General features: G+C 36.4%; 1 protein-coding gene and 1 long non-coding RNA gene across 4 annotated transcripts in view; one reads left to right on the top strand and one right to left on the bottom strand.

The window, feature by feature from the left end:
* Positions 1-21,012, bottom strand: part of LOC143355040 (uncharacterized) — a 387,508-nt gene that overhangs the window by 190,960 nt on the left and 175,536 nt on the right. The gene's annotated exons all lie outside the window — the stretch shown is intronic.
* The window catches only part of Sev (receptor protein-tyrosine kinase sevenless), a 56,172-nt gene that overhangs the window by 8,260 nt on the left and 26,900 nt on the right, over positions 1-21,012 (top strand). For all 3 annotated transcript variants that reach the window (XM_076789467.1, XM_076789466.1, XM_076789465.1), the window contains exon 2: positions 12,724-12,783. In XM_076789467.1, coding sequence (XP_076645582.1) covers positions 12,724-12,783 — 60 coding nt within the window. The remainder of the gene's footprint in view (positions 1-12,723; positions 12,784-21,012) is intronic.

The following is a 21,012-nucleotide window of genomic DNA, read 5'->3' as shown; positions in this document are numbered from 1 at the left end:
GTAAATACAGGAAGTGCGAGTACGAGTGGTAATAAAATATCATAAAGTTCGAGTTAACTTGCATTTACGAGTTCATATTGAACTCGATCCCATCCGTAGTGATGATTGATGGCGCCTCGAGATAGTTGATTGAATGAACTATGAGGAAAGTTGATAAAACCGTTCCGATTGAGAGAAAAATCTGCGTTATCTCGGATTTTATTAGAATCGAATCTATCCTACACAAGTGAAATCGACGTGAATAAGATATGTCTTTGATGCGTGGTAAACGAGGGTTGAATCTTTCAATATTTTCTACACAGGTGAAATTATCTTGAAGCCATCTTGAACACGGGTGAATCCCTTCGCGTATTTCAAAATTGAATTCAGGTCTTACGAACACGTCGAGACGGGTGTAGATACGGGTGGGACCCACATCCCTTAAGATTTTGTGGCAATGGGTGAATATCGCTTTCAAAAGGCGAGGGAACCGAGAGTGACTCTCACGACCCATGATATAGAAACAGGATTAATTGATGGATCGATTTGTCTACATTTAAAGCGTTTTATAACCGTTGAAAATCGCCAGGGACCGTGGAGGACCACTGCACAGTGGGTAAAATTTACTTTAGCATTATTTTGAGACATTAAGCATTAACATAGTATAGTAGGTCATTGGATTCGTCTTGACGTCAGCTACAACAATATGTAGTGGAACATACATAGTGGCATTTAAAATATTAAGGTAGCCATTATTCTTTCTAACAAAAAATTTTCTTTTTAATTTTTTGTATTGAGATTTCTAGACGACCCAGTACTAATTAACTTTTGTTCGAAACATTTTTTTTATAAATTATCGGAAATGCCTGAAAATCAAAATGAAAAAATAGAAACTGGATTTTTCCGAGTCGGGCAAAAATGGGCGGATAAAATCGATTACTATTCAAAGTACAATATACCCAGAAATAGTGTGCAGAAAATCAGAGAGATACCTTTTCGCATTGGGAAGATTTAAGGGCGACAGAGCACTTGTCGCTTCCGAAGTAAATGCGTTACGTTTCGGCCATTTTCTTCGATTTGGGCAAAGATGTTAAAGTTTAATCTGTCCAGAAGTAAGATGCGAAAACTCAGGGAGGTATTTTTTTTCAAACTCGAATCAACATTGATAAACATTTATCATGAAAAACTGGAGCAAATCGTTAATGTTTAAAAAAAAATTTGATGGTGTTTGAAAGGCTTTATAACACTAAACATAACTTGTAAAAATAAAATTAATCGAGTAAGCATTCGGCAAAATAGTTTTCATCCTTGAGCAGATCTGAAGATGAGTATTTTTGACATAAATGTTAAAAATAAACAATATGGACACCCCTCGGCACCCAATCTTTTAAGAATTATATAAAGCAATGTCTAACCATTAAAAATAAGTAAGAAATAACGGTGGTTTGGGAAAAAAACCACAGTGAAAACCACAATGAAAAAGTACAATGTTTACTCTTGAAAACGTGACCGCGTGAAGGGTTATCAATCAAGATCTCTAGAACTTTGTTGTCCTTTTCTACGTTCGGTCTGGATCACAGAATAGGTATCTCCTAGCCGGTATATGTCCTTGGCTAAACCCGTGTTTTGATATATATTAATTTTACGAATGACAAGATATTACCTTCGATTTTTTATTGTATCAAAACTACAAAAGGAAATAAAGTAAAAATTGTTATTACTTGGCATATCTATCTGTACATCTTACTTGTGTTTTTACCCCCTTTACACTTTGCATATTGAGGAACATGAGAAAAAAGTTTCATTAATTTTAGACAAAACAAAAATGTCGACTTTTGGCCAGCTTTTCAGGAGAAATGCGCCACTGTGCGCCGCGAATATGCTTGAAACGTTCGTCGAGGAACGTTTATGGTAGTTGCTCGAGCGGCCGAAACCGCAAACAAATCCTGGGAACCAGGCTTTCGGCGCCTTTACATGACGTCAGATCAATTAAAACGCATGCATGTTTCGAGCACACGCACACCGAATACGAACAGTGGTGTACAATAGACAGTGGCGCAGCTGATGGCGGTCATTTTTTATTTATTCCGCGGTCTCGAAGGTAATCAACGAACGAAATTAATTGGCGACAGCGTGTCCGGACGTTTAGACGCTCTTGTGTCTCGACGAGATCTTCGTTCGCCTTGACAATCGGTGGAACGTGAAAAGCCTTCCGAGAACGAATGCAAAGTCAGAGGAACCGTCTTCATTGGATATCATCAAATCATAGCTTAGAATTGGTAACTAGTTATTAGTATAATCGAGTTGGTTCGAAGACGACCGTCCTCGAATAGCAGGCAGCGGTCGTACGTAGACACAGGTTACGCAACGTTTCCAAGACGTGAAAACGCTTTTCCATAGTGAACACTCGGATGAAAAACGTTTCCTGTTCACCAGGCTAACGAATGCGAACAGACGCGCGGCCAGGCGATGTGTATCTTTTTAATTCGTCGCGTAACGCGAGAATAATTGATGCGGCTCGCTGACGAACGCGAGATGTTTGCGCGCGTCGCGTCGTCGGCGTCTATGTCACAATTTAAACGGTCGCGGAGACCGGGCCGGGCACCGTTAAGGTGTTTGCCAAAGACAAACCTCAGACTTCAAAGGTAGATGTTCCATCCCAGTGGACACCGTCCGGTGTATATTCAACACCGTGCGACCGTGGCTGATTCAAGACCGCACGGACGAACCTGATACCCTTTGCCTTTAACTCGAACCACCGTAGGACGCCTAACGCTTTGATGGTGTCACAAGGTCCTCGAGTTGAATTATTTTCCACTATTTTCCACTACTTTCCAAATGTCGCACAGTGGTCCAAATCGAGGAGTTAGCTGTTCACAAAAATTTTAGCATTGTTTCAAGACTTAAAGCCATCGTAAAGTAGGTCATCGGATTCGTCTTGACATCCGCTATAACATTATTACGTAAAAAATATATAGTGACGATGAAAAAATCAAGGTAACATTCATTTTTTATTTAAAAAATTTTTTTAATTTTTTATATTGAACTTTATAAAAGAGTAGTTAATAGTGATTAATTTTTGTTGGGAACATTTTCTTGTCAGAGCACCGGGAATGCCGGAAATATTGCGGTAACGTGTGAATAATGAATGATGTTTAGTATATCATTGAAACAAATGGTGATATTTGAAATCTGTGTTCACAGGTGTATTTCTCATAAGAAGACACATTTTTGCCATGTACACCATTTTCCTATCTACAGTAGTTTCCAAGATATTCATGGAAAATGTTTTTTACCCTCGACTTTCAGGTTTTGACCTCAGCTGTTACCAGGTTTTGAAATAACAAAATAACCTTTAATTCTGAAAAAAATGTGTTTTTTTTAATCTTAAATTGCGATTATTTGGCCGTCTTATCTTAAAAGAATCATATGACAATCTTAAGAATCTCTTAACGCTCCGCGCGGTTCAGATCACAGAGGCATTTTGAACAATAATAACTTGTGTATCGGGATCGAATGGGATGTAAATCTTGCATGATTTTATAGAGAAAAGTATGCTGAAAATAATACACTTTGATATATTGCGGAACTATATGGAACTCAAAAGATATCCTTTACTGATGATAGAAAACTTTGAAGATTCTCTTTAGTTTACTGAGCATTGCGATTTCAATAAATTATGAATATTATACAAACACTAGTGATTTGAAACAAAAATGGACACACAATATTAAATAGATTCTCTAGAATATCAATAAGAAATGAGATAATTTTATCGGTGAAAAATAGGATTCATAAAGTGTTGATTTTTAAATGCTTGTACTAATCACAATTTTAAATTTCATGGACATGTAGGAAGCAATATACATTCGATGAACATGCATATGAGCAAGTTGCTTTATTATCACATGAACAGCTGATTCTTCGGTTGGGACCAGTGGTGGGTCGGTACGTTCTGTCTCGCGACACCAAGGCGAACAATTAGTTCGAAAAGGGCTCAACTTTGAAAATCTAAAATGTTCAGGAGCGAAGGAAATATTAATTTTGTCCAAACTACATAACGGATGACACTGATTTATTGTTTCATTAGTGACGCACAAGTTGCAACTTTACAAGTGAATACATCTCCGGTAATTTTCACTTTAATTTTTCCCGAGATGAGCCCTTTTCGAAATGCACGAGACTGTCGAAGGTGACTCAAGTAATCGATTCAAATTGAAGAACAAACAAATTATTATTTATTTTGGATTTTCAACTTGTACATAATAGAATTAGAATAAGAAATTTATGTTTAAAAACCAGAAACTGAGAATTCTGTAGTCTTCCAAGTACGATTTCTTTGAATCGAATGCTCTGTAGGGATGTATTGTTCTCAGTTTTCACATCTTCTATTTTTAAATTGGTGATCGGAATCTTTCCTATGTAGCACTGAAAATTACTAGAATTTGGTATTTCCGGGCACACTCCTTTCACTTTGGAAAGTCCGGAAACTTCTTCCGTCATATTGTTGTCTATGTAGTAACGTGCAACAACCTCATCGTGTTTCCTACGGTTACACTCAAATTCATAGAATTTGGAGATGTGGAAAGTGATTTTTTGGTTCCAAGGAACGTTTTCTCCATATAAAGATTTAATAATAAAGTTTTCTGTAAACCACTTTCTTAACACGTTCACGGACAGTAAAAATTTCAGTGAGCTGCAAAAATAGACAGGCAATTTTTCTTGAAACTAGTTGTACTATCCGAAATCTGATTAGACATAAACAATAATAATAAGTTAACTATCATTAGTAATGACAGTCGGTCATTACTTTGAAATGCATATTAATTACAGAAACTTAAGGTTGTATGAAATTAAATGAATAAAAATTGGCTTTAAAATTTGAATGTTATAGCATTCATGTCATTTTGCATCACTATGAAAATGAATGCTATGGCATTCACATCCGCGAACGTGTTAAAGTCAATGATTTAGGCTGTTTCCACCATTTGCACATTAAATTTGGCATTTTTTTGATGTATTGATTATGCGTGAAAATCCTGTTTGTTGCGACCTCTTTGAAAAATGTATACCTAACTTGCGTCGCAAAAATTAACCACTTAGTTGTTTTTGACGAATATACTCGTCATGACACAAAATATTGCCATTTCTTCATGACGAGTGTACTCGTCATAAACAGCTAACTGGTTAACAGTCGAGAAATGAGACCTTTTCGAACGACCATGTTTTACAAACATTTTGTTTACCATGGTTTACAAATGTTTTCCTGTGAAAGGAGACGAAATATGAACCCTTCTCGCTTTGTCCATTCATAAGAAAAGTGACGCAACTCAAAAATTTTTTTAATTATTTTTATTGGTTCACTAGGTTCGAAGTCAGTCTAATTTCTCACAGTAAAAACGTCACAACTGTGATTTAACCTTCCAACAATTACTTTCAACAATTATAATAATAGATATATAAATTGTGGTGTACTTTATAACTAATGTACATGACAATTAACCCAGTATCTAAATAACAACAAATTATTTTACATTTCTAAGTTGGTTACATACAATAAAAAAAATGGGCAGTTTTAGGTCATTTTCAAATGGCTCTCCTGTAAAATTTCCTATTTTTGACTTATATCACTTTTTTTACGAATGGACGACTTTTGATGTGAATGCGTAGTCCTTTAAACATTTTGGAATTTCATTATTCAAATGAAATTATTGAAATACATTGATCTTTTTGCTCATTATGTATAGTGTCTACTCGATAATTGTCCAAAACACGAGTATACCCAGGGACAATTATCGGCTAGAAGATACTATTCTTTGATCCACTGCCGAACGTAGAAAAGGGTAGCGAAGCTCCAGGGCCTTTATCGCTGAGAAGTGTAAACATAATAAGGATCGGGTACGTCCGTGTGAGACCACGCCAATCCAATAACAAGACTAATTTATTTTTCATTATTTTTTATAATGTTCGGCGACCGAGGCCTCTCGAGTTTCGTGGCCCCTCACGAGGTATATCCCGTGGTAGTAGGGGTAGTTGTGGGACAATTATAGGCTAGATATTTGGGACATTTATCGAGTAGAGACTGTATTGCGTCGATTGATTTCATTAATAATTCTATAATGAAGTGAAAAAATAAAAATAATATGCAATATTAGACATTATGCCAACGCCATGCTCAGCAGGACATATCGCCGAGCCGGAATCCGTCTGTTGTCGCCGCGCTCTGATTGGTCCGTGCTTTTCGTCAATAACTCCTTAAGAAAGTCGTGGAGAACATTTTCGCAAAGGAAAAATTGATTTCAAATCACCTCAGGAATCACCTGCCTCAAGGAAGTACAACAATTTTGGGACACCCTGTATCGTGAGTATCCAAGCGTGAAGGGAATGATCCGAAATTTAAATAACAGGATAAGATGCGTTACACATTAAGATTCGAAGACGCACGTTGGGGGATAGTTTATACTCCTTTTATAAGAGGCGAACGGGAACTTTCCCTTATCTACAGTTCGAGGAATTCCGTGCATTATAATCGGTAGCTACGTGACTGGCATTTGAGTGTGATAAAGCGCGGAAACCTTGAGAAGGGGTGACGATAAAAATCCGTTGTTGCGTGTTTGGAATTGGAAGGAAAGACAGAGGCCGGTCATTAGACCCAATCATCAACGTCACAACGAGCACCGATGCGGAGGGGCGCAACAGTTGGTGGACGCTTTCAAGTGTGGCGAAGACGTTGGACATGGCGGAAGGACGTACGGAAGGACGAGCAGGTACACATTAGACGATTATCGTGGATCGGACAAAACTGTTCTTCGCCGGCTGATTTCCGTCCTACGTAGCAACGTTGAACAACATCGGACTCCGTTTACTGGGAACGGAAGCGGTGAGAGAGCTGATACAATGAAACGAAGTGACTGTCGAAAACCAATAGCGTAATCTTCTTTTTTGTGGAAGTCAAAGAAAATCGACAGGGTATAGTAAAACGTCGATTGTCCGGACTAGTGTTCCTTCTCGAGAATTTCTCGAGAAATTTTATAATTGATTATTTCTCATTTCTCGAGAAATCTCAGTATTTCTCGAGAAATTTAAATCTAGGAAAATTCTTATTAATCTCATGTATTTTATAACATATAAATTCTTAAATTCTCTTAAATTCTTATTTAAAACTTTAGAAAAACTGAATACTGAATTGAGTAATGAGTTTCTTGTTGTTATTAAAGGAGAAATATCTAAAAGAAGAGACAAGATTGTCGTATCCCTTATAAAATATCTGCATAATCCAGAATCTCTGCAAAAAGATTCAGAAGATACATTTTTCTATTTAGCATTCAAGGCAGATATGTATAAAATGGCAAAACAAATTCTAAGCAGACTTTTTGGAAAATATGACAATGATTCTTATGAAAATAGTGAAAAACTTTCAGATTCTCAGAATGAGGAACTATCACTGGAAAAACAGTTAGAATTAGAAATTGCAGATAGCCTTCAAGAATTTAGTGTCAAGAGTTTAGTGGCAGAAGAAAATAAATTCCGGACTCTAACAAAGGAATTCCAAATTTTTGGATGTTCTGTATACGATAAAGCCAACATCCACACAAAATGAAAGAAATTTTTCTACGGCTACAGATTTTGTTACAAAAAAAAAAAGAAGTAGATTGTCTGATTCTACATTAGACGCATTATGCTTCTTAAGAAGTCATTTCAAAACAAAAGCGTAATGTTTCACTTTATAAAAGTTTGGTAAAAGTTTCCCAATATATAATAATTCCCAATTTATATCTCGAGAATTCTCGAAAATTATCGAGAAATATAGTCTTGTTTCTCATTTCTCGAGAAACGAAAAATGTTGAGAAATCAGGAACACTAGTCCGGACTAATTGGGGGGACAAACTCGTCCGGATAAGTGATCTTGAGTATTTCACGAATCAACTAGAAATTAAACAGGTTTCCAAATCAAATTCAGTGCTGTATTCTAGTCCAGAATAACATATTCTGAGCTACCCTCGAAATTTTTTGGCGTATACAAATTTTTACTCTCTAACTGTTTAGTTATACCTATTTGTACTTTTAACAAAAATCCCCAAATCTTTCGACAAATGACAAAACTATGCTATCGTTGGTCTAGCAAATACGTTTAGGGAGTAGAAAAAATTAATATAAGTGTGGCTATGGTTGATATCATTATCGACATCGTTATCGATATCATTAACTCCATTCGTTAAGAAAATGTAAACGCAGATTGGTTATGTCAAGTTTATAGCCTAGAACAGTGGTGGCGAACCTATGACCCGCGGGTCAGGACCAACCCACGGAGGCTTTTTAAATGACCCACGCGTTGATTTTTATAAACTTATTTTTTATATCACAAAAGAGGGAACAGAAAATCGAAAATATTAAAAAATTTTTATTTGTCTGTTAACAAATTCTCGGTGTTTCCAAATTATTGGTACCCTTTTTACCACCCCTGCTCTCTCTTTCCAAGTGGCGCCACTGACTTAGTGACCCACGGGCTAGTATTAAAAAAATAATGATCAAAATTTATGTCACTTCTCAAAAAGTTTCGTCATCACTGGCATAGAATATCCTCTTGACGAAGATGCCCACAAACATGATCGAGATATGACTATGCACGTAAAGGAAGAAGAAAAAGAAAAGGAAGCAAAGGAAATCTCTGTGCAGATTTATTTTTTGAATGAAAAAGTAATGAGTAATTCTTAAGTTAATTCTCAGAAAGTGAAATTAAATAAAAATATGTGTTTCCTTTTAATTATTTTAATAAGCCGAAAATAGCGCGACAATATTTTTAAATTCTTCAAATGTCTTCGCAGTTCTGCTTTTTCGTTTCTGTCATACATGCATCAAATCCGGAGCCGAGTAATTTGGGGAAATTAGAGAGAATTGAGGTTGTATTGTCACAGGGATACTTGTTTCGCATGGTGCGGCAGCCTGTACGGTTTGATTAATCGGGTGCAAAGTTAAACGAGCATTGCGTTGAAAGGCAAGAAACACGCAACGAGATGCTGCCACGGTGGAGAAGGAAAAGATAGAGAAAAAATTCATCGTAAAATTGATACATCCAGGCGGGGAGGCGATAATCGGGAAAACATTGCACCGTCTCCGCAGCTTCCGTTATCGGGGTACTCGTCATTCGTTCGTGGTCTCTGTTGTTCTCTGCAATACCGAGACCGGGAGTGGTGTTTATGTTTCCTCGTGTTAACGTACAATGTATTTCAGTTGCCACGTTTACGTATAATTGCGTTGGTCGTACATTGGAATAACCGTGTCGTTTTATAATGTAAAAATTAATTTGTCAGCTTAAATTGTTAAATATTCTCTCACCATTCGAAGATGTTAGAGTACTAACTTTTATGATGCACAGTACAGTGTTTACACTATATACGTATATACGTCCCAAATGCCTAGCCGATAAAAGTCCCAAAAGTATCCCCACTGCCGCAGGGTATACCCTGTGAGGGGCCAAAAACATACGTTCGGCGTGGATCAAAGAATAGTATCTCCTGGCCGATATATGTCCTTGGTTAGCCGTGTTTTGGACATATATTGAGTAAACACTGTATATATAACACGACGAAACAATTGGGATAATACAAAAACATTAGTAAACACGATGAAGTTTTACAGGCATCAGTCATTTGAACTGACAAAAAATGTTGCTTCTGCCGCTGGAATGATTCAAATGTCATTTGTTCCTTGGGCTATTCATATACATGCATGTAATACTCATGATTGGACTGCAGATTTTTAAATGTTCTGCATTGATTGTGGGAAGTAGTAATAAAATAAAAAGTTATTTCATCCCTTAACGACTTTGTTACATTAAAAACAACATTACAATGTTCTTACATTTTTCCAATCTTTTACTGTTTTACATTTCACCCAACCAAATTTTGTCTAGTCGTTATAGATTTCGAAAAATTTGAGATGCAGACAGTATTGATTTCACCGAAGTCGACATCCATTTTCAAGAGAGAATTCATGAATTATTGGAAGGATCGAAGTCATCAAAAACAGTGAAATACATTTCGTGAATTGAAACATAATTTTTCTCTATACAAGTAGTATTTCAAAAGACATGAAATTAATTTCGACGCTTAATAAGATGAACCCATTTTTTAAAAAGAATAATGTGCGCGAAATTCGTGATTTTTCATAGATTTTATTCGCTAGTCGAGCCGTTAGAAAAAAAAATGTGCTTCGAACGGGGGTAACGGTATACGTAACGCACAAGGGGCCGCAGAAAATAAATTGAATTGCTTGCCAGCTTTAAAAGATAGTAAATTGTTTCGTCCGGTTCAATTGACACCCCCGGTGCACCTAGTCTGTCGCGAATGAATCGCCGAATACTTGCGCGGAGTCGCAGATTTCTGGTATCGTTACGGACAACGTCGTCGTCGTCGTCGTTATAAAACGTTTGCACCTGTACGTTGCATGCTTCCGGTACACAGGTGTACGTCCGGCTTTTAATGGAACCGTACTCAAATTGTTAAAAACGTGGAAATAGAAGAGGGAGAGAAGTGTAGAGGCTCCGGTTAGAGGTAGATCGAGGGACACGAACAATTCGTTTGGTAACTAGGGTGTGAAACCATGCGTACACGCATGGGAATTTCGGGAGGCAGCTAGTTCCTATGCACATCTAATTAACCCAGGGATCATGTTTATTCAAGACTTCAACTTGTGTCAGCTGCTGTTCGTGAATTTAAATAAACTGGAAATTCGCGTATGATAGAATATAATCGACAACTAGAAACGATGAAAATATTTCTCATACTATACAAGATTGAACCAAAGTATATTTCTTCTCACGATGTCTTGTTCTCTTGAAAATATAAACATAAAGAAAATTATTCTAAACCTTCTAACTATTTTTCCACGAAGATATTTTGCATAATCCATTGTCACTTGTACTATATACATATATTTAGTTAGGAATTAGTAAATTAAACTTATACATAACAAATACTCAAATTTAATTTTCTCGTAAGCAGTAGCTCAAATAAAAAGATTGATTTACATTAACTCTTATACTAATACTGTCGTACTTGTTTACATTTCATTTCATTTCATTTAGTTAAAATTATCGATGAAAACTGGATTCTTAATTGACATTGACTATTCTATCTTATTGCTAATAGTTAGACTTCGGATTTCATGCATTTATGACAAAAATGTGTAGATGTAATTTAAAACAGTAAAAACATTAAGATAAATTAAGAACATCAATATGTTATTTTCGATATAAAAAAATTTTTAAAGGTAGAACGAAATGTTTGTATGGTTCTTGTCTTTTATAACCGACGAAGAAAATTTTTATTTTGCATGCTAATAGCTCTTCTATGTATTCTCGTTGGGAAAGATAACGGTTTTGATGTAATCAATATTTTCTTGTACCCCCTTTAATTTTCTAGGATGTGTAACACTTGAATAAATAAATCCGGTAAATGAACCGTGTGCGGGACAAGTTCTCGGACTAAGGAACGAATAACGTGTAAATCATTTCTGCGACATCGACATTTATTTTGAATTCAACTATAGAAATATTTTATTTGATGCATGTCAAACTCGACCAGGTTTACTGATGTTTTTCGAGGTCATTTTATCCGTGTATCTAGTTACGGTCTTTTGTCGATATATGTCCCAAATATCTAGCTGATAAAAGTCCCAGAACTCAAGAAAAGCCCCAAAACTTAAGTGGCCTCGATCGCCGAGAAGTGTAAACATAACACGGTCGGCTACATCGGTGTGAGACCAGGAGACCACTACTAATCCAATAACAAAACTCCTTTATTTTCCATTATTTTTGTATTGGACTTTCCCCAACAGATTCGTGGCATTTTCTGATTAAAATGATACCAAACACGATATCATTCGGATCATATTTACACTAATTTTCCGTTAATATAATTGTAATGGGAAGTAAATTTCATCGTTCATTACACAAGTAAATATCGTCGGAATTATATCACAATTGGTATAATTTTTATTAGAAGAATAGCACGAATATGAAAGTCCTATAAAAAAATAATGAAAAGTAAAGAAGTTTTGTTATTGAATTAATAGTGGTCTCACACCGATACACCCGAGCCGTATTATGTTTATACTCCTCGGCGACCGAGGCCACTCGAGCTTTGCTGTCCTTGTCTTCGTTCGGCAGTGTATCACAGAACAGTATCTTCTAGCCGATATATGTCCCTGGGTAGACCCGTGTTGCAGACATAAATCGTTTGTTTGGTAAAGGAAGCTGGATAAGGAAAGAAAAATGGAAAATGAGAGAGGGATAATGCAATGAAGGCTAAAACCAGAGTCTAAAAAGGTGCAATAAGTAAGAAGAGCAGTTTAGGGTATTCTATAATATGTATATATTATACTACAATAGATTATATTATATTATAGGATGTATACTTAGCTAATAGATACAGGAAACAAAGAATGGGGGGAGTGAATGGAAGAACGAAAGGTTATGCTATAATTTTACTGATTAGGTTTATGTAAACCAGTTCCAATTTCTTAGCCGCGAGACTGAAATAAAGTATATATTATTGTAGTGTTTTATAAATATTGAACGTAGTATTTTAAAATCAAAAAAAGATAAATTCTTATAGATTGTCCTCTTACGAAAATTATTGTTCACTTCTACCACCTATGGAACGCATTATACTATTTTTGTTATGTTTACTATAGAGCAGAAACTTGAGACTAACACAGATATCCTCATCGAATTGCTTTCAGAACCGAACGGACGACTCAATGTCGGAAGTGGGATGCGGTGTGCGATGCAAGATCGATCAGGTGAGCTACTACTATTAATAGACCTTAATTTCTACTCTAAAAGGTACATACAACTAACTCAGTCTCGTACCTGACAACTATACCACACATGTGGTCCAAACCGTAAAGCTCCTCGTTAAGAGATTCCACATTTCTGTACCGCTCGCCGCAGGAAACATCCGGATATGCTGACACGGATCTTAGCGTGCTGTTCGTACAAACAAACATAAGCGTGACTCGAATTCACAGAAGCATTTCCATTCCTTGGACTGTTGTTAGGATGTAATGCTTCCGGAAAATGTTTTCCCCTACAAACAATAATTTTTTAGAACACTCAACATTAGAAAACTCAAGTATGCGCACACCCTAAAAAGTCAGTTCAAAGAGTAACGATCGACCTTTTTGGTGAACAATTACTACTGGTTTCCTAATAAGATTGTAGCTATAAAAAAACGTGAACATAGTTGAAATGTGTATGGACTAAATTGACGAAGTTTGATAATGATACGTTGTTCAGTTTGCCGAGAAAAAAAAAACCAGAACAACATGAAAACCGATCGATAAATGGAAATACCCGCTTAAATGAGAATCACTCGTCAAAGTGAAGAACACTTCATCCAGTTCGGGAACGTTTGAACGATCAGAGCGAGAAGAGACTTCCGGGCGAAGGATTGACATTGCAGATGGCTCTGTACGGGTTAGTGACTTAGAACGAGAATAATTCTCGCGGCGCGGCGGGTCGCAGTGCAAATTTAAAGCAAGTTCGTCGGGGAGCATCGTCGAACGTTTATTAACGTACGCGAACGTTGGAGACGAAAATAAAGGGATGCCGGTCCCCTGGCACAATGAAAGTACTTCCGCTGCCGTCCCCGGGGGCCCTGTTCACTGACTCGCTAGAGAGACGGTAAACGGCAAATAAAAACAAAGTCAGGTCCATCGTCTCCCTTTCTGTCACACATACACACTCTCTCTCTCTCTCTCTCTCTCTCTCTCTCTCTCTCTCTCTCTCTTGCTCTCTTTCCCTCACTATTGGAGCGTATGTAGATACCCAATGAATGGATGAACGTGTATACGTATTACGCGTACGAATGAAAGAATGGTCGGGCTCGTACGGCTTCGTGACTTTAAATTGGATCGCGTACAAGTGCGGCCTATGGCGGATGTCGCCAAATTGCCGTGCGACTCCGGATTCGCTCTCTCCGTTTACTCCTCTCTTTCCGCTCTCGTCGCCCTCTCTGTCTCGCCTTCGGCTCCGTTCCGGAAGTCCGGCTGAAAAACTAGGGAAATCAACCAGTTCACAGGCTCCCAACTGTTTCTGCGACTCTGATCACCAGTACCATCGCCGCTCTTGGTCTTCACGATGTAATAGGGCTCTTGGCTCATTGGTCAATCATGATCGCAGCGTATAAACATGTTCAGAAGTATGCGGAGGATGGGAAGTAAATAGACTGACGACCTTGGCGGGAATTAACGCTCTTAAGGTTCGGCAGACGAAAACCTCGTTTACAAGATTTATTATTAAAATAAATATTTCCGTGAGATAAACGAGAGTATTTCATAACCCTTAAGTGAGCCTGACTAACCCTTCGAAAGCCTCGTTTATTTGTTTAATTTTTTGCGAATAACTGCACCCCTTGCGCTACTATTTATTTTATGGCTGCACAAATTCTTAAAAGAATGACACGATATATCGATAACGACAAAGTAAAATTTCATTTCGAATACAGAAAATTAATGTAAAATACATATTTGGCAGGTTCTGTTCGAAATCTTTGTCGCTAGTCTGACTCGATGTTATAGTGGGTTAAATTGGTAGGTGTTCATTTAGGCGCGATGAGAAGATTGTGATGACTAGAAGAAGTGTCTTGAGGAATTTGTTTGTCCAGATTTACAATATTTTTGCGTTAATGTATTCAGTGTAACTTAGAATCTACAAAATTCAAGGTTGAATGTGCACAGTCTTTTCTCGATATGTGTCCCAAATATCTAGCCGATAAAAGTCGCAGAACTATCCCCATTGGCGTGGGGTATACCACGCGAGGGGCCACGATGTTTAGATTCCTCGGTGACCGAGTCCACTCGTGCTTTGCTGTCCTTTTCTACGTTCGGCAGTGTATCAAAGAATAGTATCTTCTAGCCAATATATGTCCCTGGGTAGACTCGTGTTGTGGACATATATCGAAAAAACACTGTATTCAGTATCATACAGCTTAATGTTTAAATCGTATAGAATTTTTGTGGTTATTAGGTTGGTAGTTAAACTGTTAAGGGAGATTAATAATTAAATACTTCCAGTGGTCACCGATTGGGTAATTGTTAAAATTGTCCCCATTCTGTCTTCTGAAATGTCTGGAAATCTTTATTTCGTTGAACATTCTACGGCAACATTTACTATAGCAGTCAATTGAATTTACGCTATTAATTTGAACGCTAACTCGTTATCTTGTTACGGGACAGTTAAGTTTGCGTGCAACTTATTACCGCCAATTACTTGTAAATTGTTTTCTTACATGACAAAGTGTTCCAGATAATAGTTTTATTATTTTCGGTTATTTTACTTTTCCATTGCAGTGCGTTACTTCGAATTTTCTACAAATTTAACCATGCGATTCGAAAGACTCTAAGTAGTGAAATCAACGTCTTCTTTTTCTAATGTTCCCAAGAAATTATAGTTGTTTCACGTAGCGTACGAGAGTCTTTAGAATTAGAAGGTCATTAACAATTATATTTCAACACAGTAACAAAATATTAATTTTTAGATTGCGAGCTGCCATTAGTACTGCAAAACTTTTCTTTGGAACATTTTTCGTACAATAAACATTCCATAAGTACAGTGTTTACTCGATATTTGTCCCAAACACTGGTCTAGCCAGGGACATATATCGGCCAGGATTCTTTGATCCACGCTGAACATATAAAAGAAGTGAAGCTCAATTGGCCAGGAGACTGCAATACTAATCCAATAACAAAACTTCTTTATTTTTCATTATTTTTTTATGTGACACTGTATATCGCGTTAGCTGAAAGTAAGAGTTTACATTCTCGTTGATGTAATATTGAAATGGAAAGACGTTAAAATATATATTTTGTTTTTAATGCTAAACGTGCCACGATTCGACTATGTGCATTTGTTATTTAATTATATTTTCGTATTTTCAAAAGAACCAATTCAGGAGATACGGCGATTCTTCGTCGTTCGTTTCTCGCTAAACGCTTCAGGGGAGCTTCTAATAAGGAAGCAACCTATTTTACAGGTTAAAAGCAAGTTAAACGTGGAAAGAAGACGTTTAACAACAAATTCTCATGAAATTGTCGAATCGGCAGAGGAGGATGATTAGGAAAAAGTAGAACATCTTCCTCTTAAATTGTGTCGCTCGCTAGCTTAACCGTTACTCGTGCGCGTTACTGGAACCTACGAACCGTGAAATGAGGCGAGGGAGGAAATCGTTTTAAGTGCAATTCACGCACCAGGGCTGGCGATATTCGAGGCTTTTCATCGAGCACGTAACATTGCTTCACGGAACCGTGCAATATGCGCCCAACTATCGCAAATATAAATAACAATGATATGTATCCGCCGCGTGCCACGGCCAGGGAAAGGCCTCGCGGTTTAATAGCAGCGATCACTTTTTTCAGAAGCACGCGGCAATTAAGCGAATTGAATGGCATTATGTTCTTTTCGGGGCATTAATTGCGGGTCTGGTTTCCTACCCTGGAGACACGCGTTGCTGGATATCCTTCCGGTCACTGCAGGAATCCTTTCTCCGTCTCGTCTAACTAGCTTCCTTCCTCTTTAGAAGGTCGTTTCCGAACTGTTCACTAAACTGTACTAATTGCTTTTTCGAGAACTCATTTTTCATGCTACGGAACGTTGGGGAGACCGGGACTAAAAGTTCTGATTTTGAAGAAACATATAAAATGATCTAGAAATAGTAAATCTTCATTGAGTAATTTATAGTTAATTCTAACTTTAAAACTAAACTTAATTTGATTCTAACCTTAAAACTAAAATATTACAATAGGTTTTTTGTATTTTTTCATTTGTTTGTCATTGAGCGACGCGGAACTTCCTGCCCCGTCGCACAGTGCGGACAAGCGGGGCAATCTCACTACACGTGTATATCACGATGTACGATAAATACCTTTGGCAAACTGCATATTAGGAGGAATTTGATATTATTAATCATTGAACAATCATTTCTATGCATAAATTTTGTTAATTTTTTTTTTAATTTGTTAATTTTATTGTAAAATTTCATATTTTGTGAATAATTACCATTATATCTACATTAGTAACCAAATTTTGATTATTGTAGAAACTTTTGCCATGGCCGCACTCCCTTGAGTGACAAAAATCGAAAAGTATTACATTAATTGTAGACGAGTGTTGCAATAATCATTCCGTATAATGGAAAGTGCTCACCAAGGTATATGCATTCTTTTTACATTTAATAAAGTAGATTTTTTTGTATAAATTTTCAACGGTGGTTTTATTTATTAATTGCATATAAAACTTCAAATTAACATATAACAAAAAGGGCAAAATATATCCTAATATTCTTACATATTCAGATATATTACATATTATAGTTTAAGAATGTTATAGTTTTGTTTGCAACTAACTGCTACTCTTAATTTTATAAACTTTTTAATATCTGCCCATACCTTTCCTTTAGGATCTATTGTGGAAAATATGTTAATTTCCATTTAATTTTATTAGTTGTATTGTTTAATTTCAGTTTCTGTGAATAATTAACAATACATATACATTCATAAACAAATTTGGAGTTTTGTTCAAAATTTTGCCATTTGTCCGCCACAGTCACAGTGCGGAATTTATTGGAAAAATTCAATATTCGCGTATATGACGATATGAAATACATTTCTTTTGCAAAAAATGAGTATTAGGACGGCAATTGTTATTAATAATCATATAATAATCATTTTCATGAATAATACAATTTTGCAATAATTATATATCAATCATTATTATGTATTCTTAATTTGTTTTTAATATATGTTTTATACCTATTGAAAAAGTAATAAGAATGTAAGGATAGATCGAGATTATTTGGAAGAACGTGAATGGGGATCACATTCCAAGTATGTACTGGAAATACAACATATTTTTAAATGTCATTTGATCTGTTTGGATAAATGAATCAGTGACATCGATATTAAATAATCAAAATAGGCCAAAAAGTATGCATTGAATAATATTTACTTATCTGCTATGTAACCAAGCCTTCATTAAAAACACACGCCACACTATTGCGGACGCCACAAAAATGAACGACGGAGCGTCGTTACTCACTTTTATAACAGAATCAACTAAAAACGAATTGCACGTTCTTCTGCTTATTTATAAATAATGGTTGTTCCGAACTTACCCCGGTAACTTTCGTATCATAAATAATATTTTATTAATATCGTTTGTTGGTGATAATTCTGATTAACTGAGGAAACATTGTTTATATTATTATTATTTTATTTATTGTGTTTGGGTTTTATTTCTTTTTACTTCTAGTGATCTATATTAATTAAAATGCGCTTGAGATACTCATAAATAATCTATACTATAAGTATAAAATATATAAAATATAATAAACATAAATAAACTATACATAAAGATTTTATAAATAATGGCAATTATATTATAAACTGGAAATATAATTTATATTATACTGAAATGTAGTTTTCCATCAATGTTGTCCTTTATTTCATATCATATTGTTTACATTTACCAATTTTTTGCAAGCTGCAACCAGGTTGACAGAGAAGTCATTATTAATTTATGGAATTAAGCTTAACTTATTATTTATTTATTCATTAATCAATTTATTTATTATTGCTCTAAACCAAGTGGTTTATTTAGCAAGTACAATATTTTTACATGTAGCATATATTACGTAAAGTGTTACATTTAAAATTTTCAAATTATTGTATGTCATTAAATAAACATTTCAATTTTCTATGTAAATGTTAATGAGTGCAGAAGACTAAAAGAAGATAATATTTAAAAAATTCAAATGTGCTACAAGTGTGTAAAGATTCATAGTCTTTTTATTCGAAACGAAATTGTTATGATGCTGCTCCTGTTGTCATACATACATGCTAGTCTTTTGTAACTGTATTTTTAAGTCCGAATAAAAAATATGTAACATGGAAAGAGTCTCAAAAATAATGATGAGTAAAAGAGTTTATAAAGCTCAATAAATAAATTCCTTGATTACGATGGAGTTTGGGAAACGTGCGATTATAGAACATTAAGATGCTACACTAAAACGTGCCAGACAAAAAGCGAAATAAGTTCTGAAAAATGAAAATATTAAATGTGCGATTCTCAAAATGATGCTAAAATTGTGTACATTATGGATCGCGCTTGCATCACTTCATGATCGCGAGTTCATTCGCATACGTTCGTAGCGTGGTTCAGCTTCGGCCGTACTTCCGCTAATTTCACGACTCGATAGCGATGAACCGATACCTCTGGAATTTCTTTTATACGAAGTATCACGCGTGCTCACGGTCGTTGGATAAGCACGATCGGAAAACATGCAACGGCATGTATATACTACATTTGTATGAGAGCAATTCGTTCCAGTAAAAGAATGTCGCTGACGAAATTTTAAGTACACGTAAACGGTAGCTAGTCGGAGTTTTTGAAAAACGTCTGACAAGCCAGGTCCTCGATACGTTGAGTGTGTTTGTAAAGTGGCGGGACCACCGACACCGAGCTTATCTACGACAAATGCTACTACTTGACATTGGCTACCAGTTGTCTGCCTGCGCGCGACCGAGACGTTCAAGATTCTGCGCCCTACGCCTGCGTTCTACCAGCAAACAGAATTTATTATGCTGGGTGCTTGAAGGCGCCCTTCCAAGCGAGGAAATTAATGAGGACCAGTCTAGGGCCACGGTTGTCCCTTAGAGATGCGCCATCATTCATGTCTTATGCTTGTCCCTCCGAGTACCGTAATCAGTGAACGGGGTTAAAGCGAAACGAGGAGAGAACGGATAGATCATCATCCCGTGGTAGGATGAAGATCTACGATCTACGGGGAGCGCTGAGTTGAGCGAGGGCCTGCCTGGGACGTAATGTGTGTTGAGGTTTTAATGAGGAAGTGAGAAATTAGCGAGCGCAGCGTCGAGCCGTTTTGCTTCGGCCATTTTCCACCACCCGATCCTTTTGTCAACCTCTATTAGAAAGTTCGATCGTTAAAGTAGAAAAAAAAAAAAATAAATTAAAGGAACAACCATTTAACGGAGTCGAGTCAAGTACGAACAATTGCTGCACGACCGTTTTACGAGGGAGTCGAAGTCTCCGGGAGAAAAAAAGAGTGTCAAGGAACTAATTGAAAACGTGGATTCAGCTTGATATGGGCGAATTAATAAAATGTCAGAAGGAAAATAATTAATTGAGACATTAAAAATTATCGTACACGCGTTAGAGCTGTTTCAACTGCCGCGTGTAACTGCTCGTTCGACGATAATCCACGCAAATTTTCACGTCTTTTTGTCTTTTCGGTCGATAATGGTTAAGGATATTTTTAGAACGAACACGCTTTGATTACATTTCCATCGAGGTGAATAGTCACAATTCGTTCCGTATTCGATTCGTCCGGTGTCTTCGTACGACACAGCGTAAACGCGCTAATAATTCTCGTCACGGTATCACGCGAATATAGAATCTGTACTTTAAAGAGCTGTCGTAAAACTGGACTGCCACCAAATGTTTATTAATAACGTTTATCTAGCGTCGGAGGTCCCTTTCCTTCTAGACTTTTAGCTGACCTATCTGATACCCTCGAATACCACCGTATGCGCGCGTGTATGTGTTAGAATCAGTCTGCTATTACGAGGCAAGAGTAATCGCGTACTTTAAACGTTCTTCTATATGTAGATTTTTTCATCATCTCGTTCTAAATTTTCATTACAGCCACAGATAAAAAGAAAGGTCAATATCGAGACCTTCACTTTTTTTTCTTCACAACTGTAATTGATAGCAATTTAAAAAAAAAAGTTATTCACACACATTACCTCGTAAACTAATCGTTCTAACATCTTAGAAAAACTCGAGCCATTCATTTTTTCAAAAATTGTTCTTTTTTAAAGAGTGTACGAACACTCTTTACATACACTGTATGTCCCTACTTCCCTTGCAAGATTTGTATATTATGTACATAATTCAATAATTTAAAGATACTAATAATTTTTGCTAATTGTCTTATTATTCGCCTTAATTTGTTT

Source organism: Halictus rubicundus, chromosome 6 (genome assembly GCF_050948215.1).
Source record: "Halictus rubicundus isolate RS-2024b chromosome 6, iyHalRubi1_principal, whole genome shotgun sequence".
In the NCBI taxonomy this organism is placed as follows: domain Eukaryota; kingdom Metazoa; phylum Arthropoda; class Insecta; order Hymenoptera; family Halictidae; genus Halictus; species Halictus rubicundus.
The sequence above is the reverse complement of the archived record's forward strand: the minus strand, read 5'-3'. Positions and strand labels throughout refer to the sequence as shown.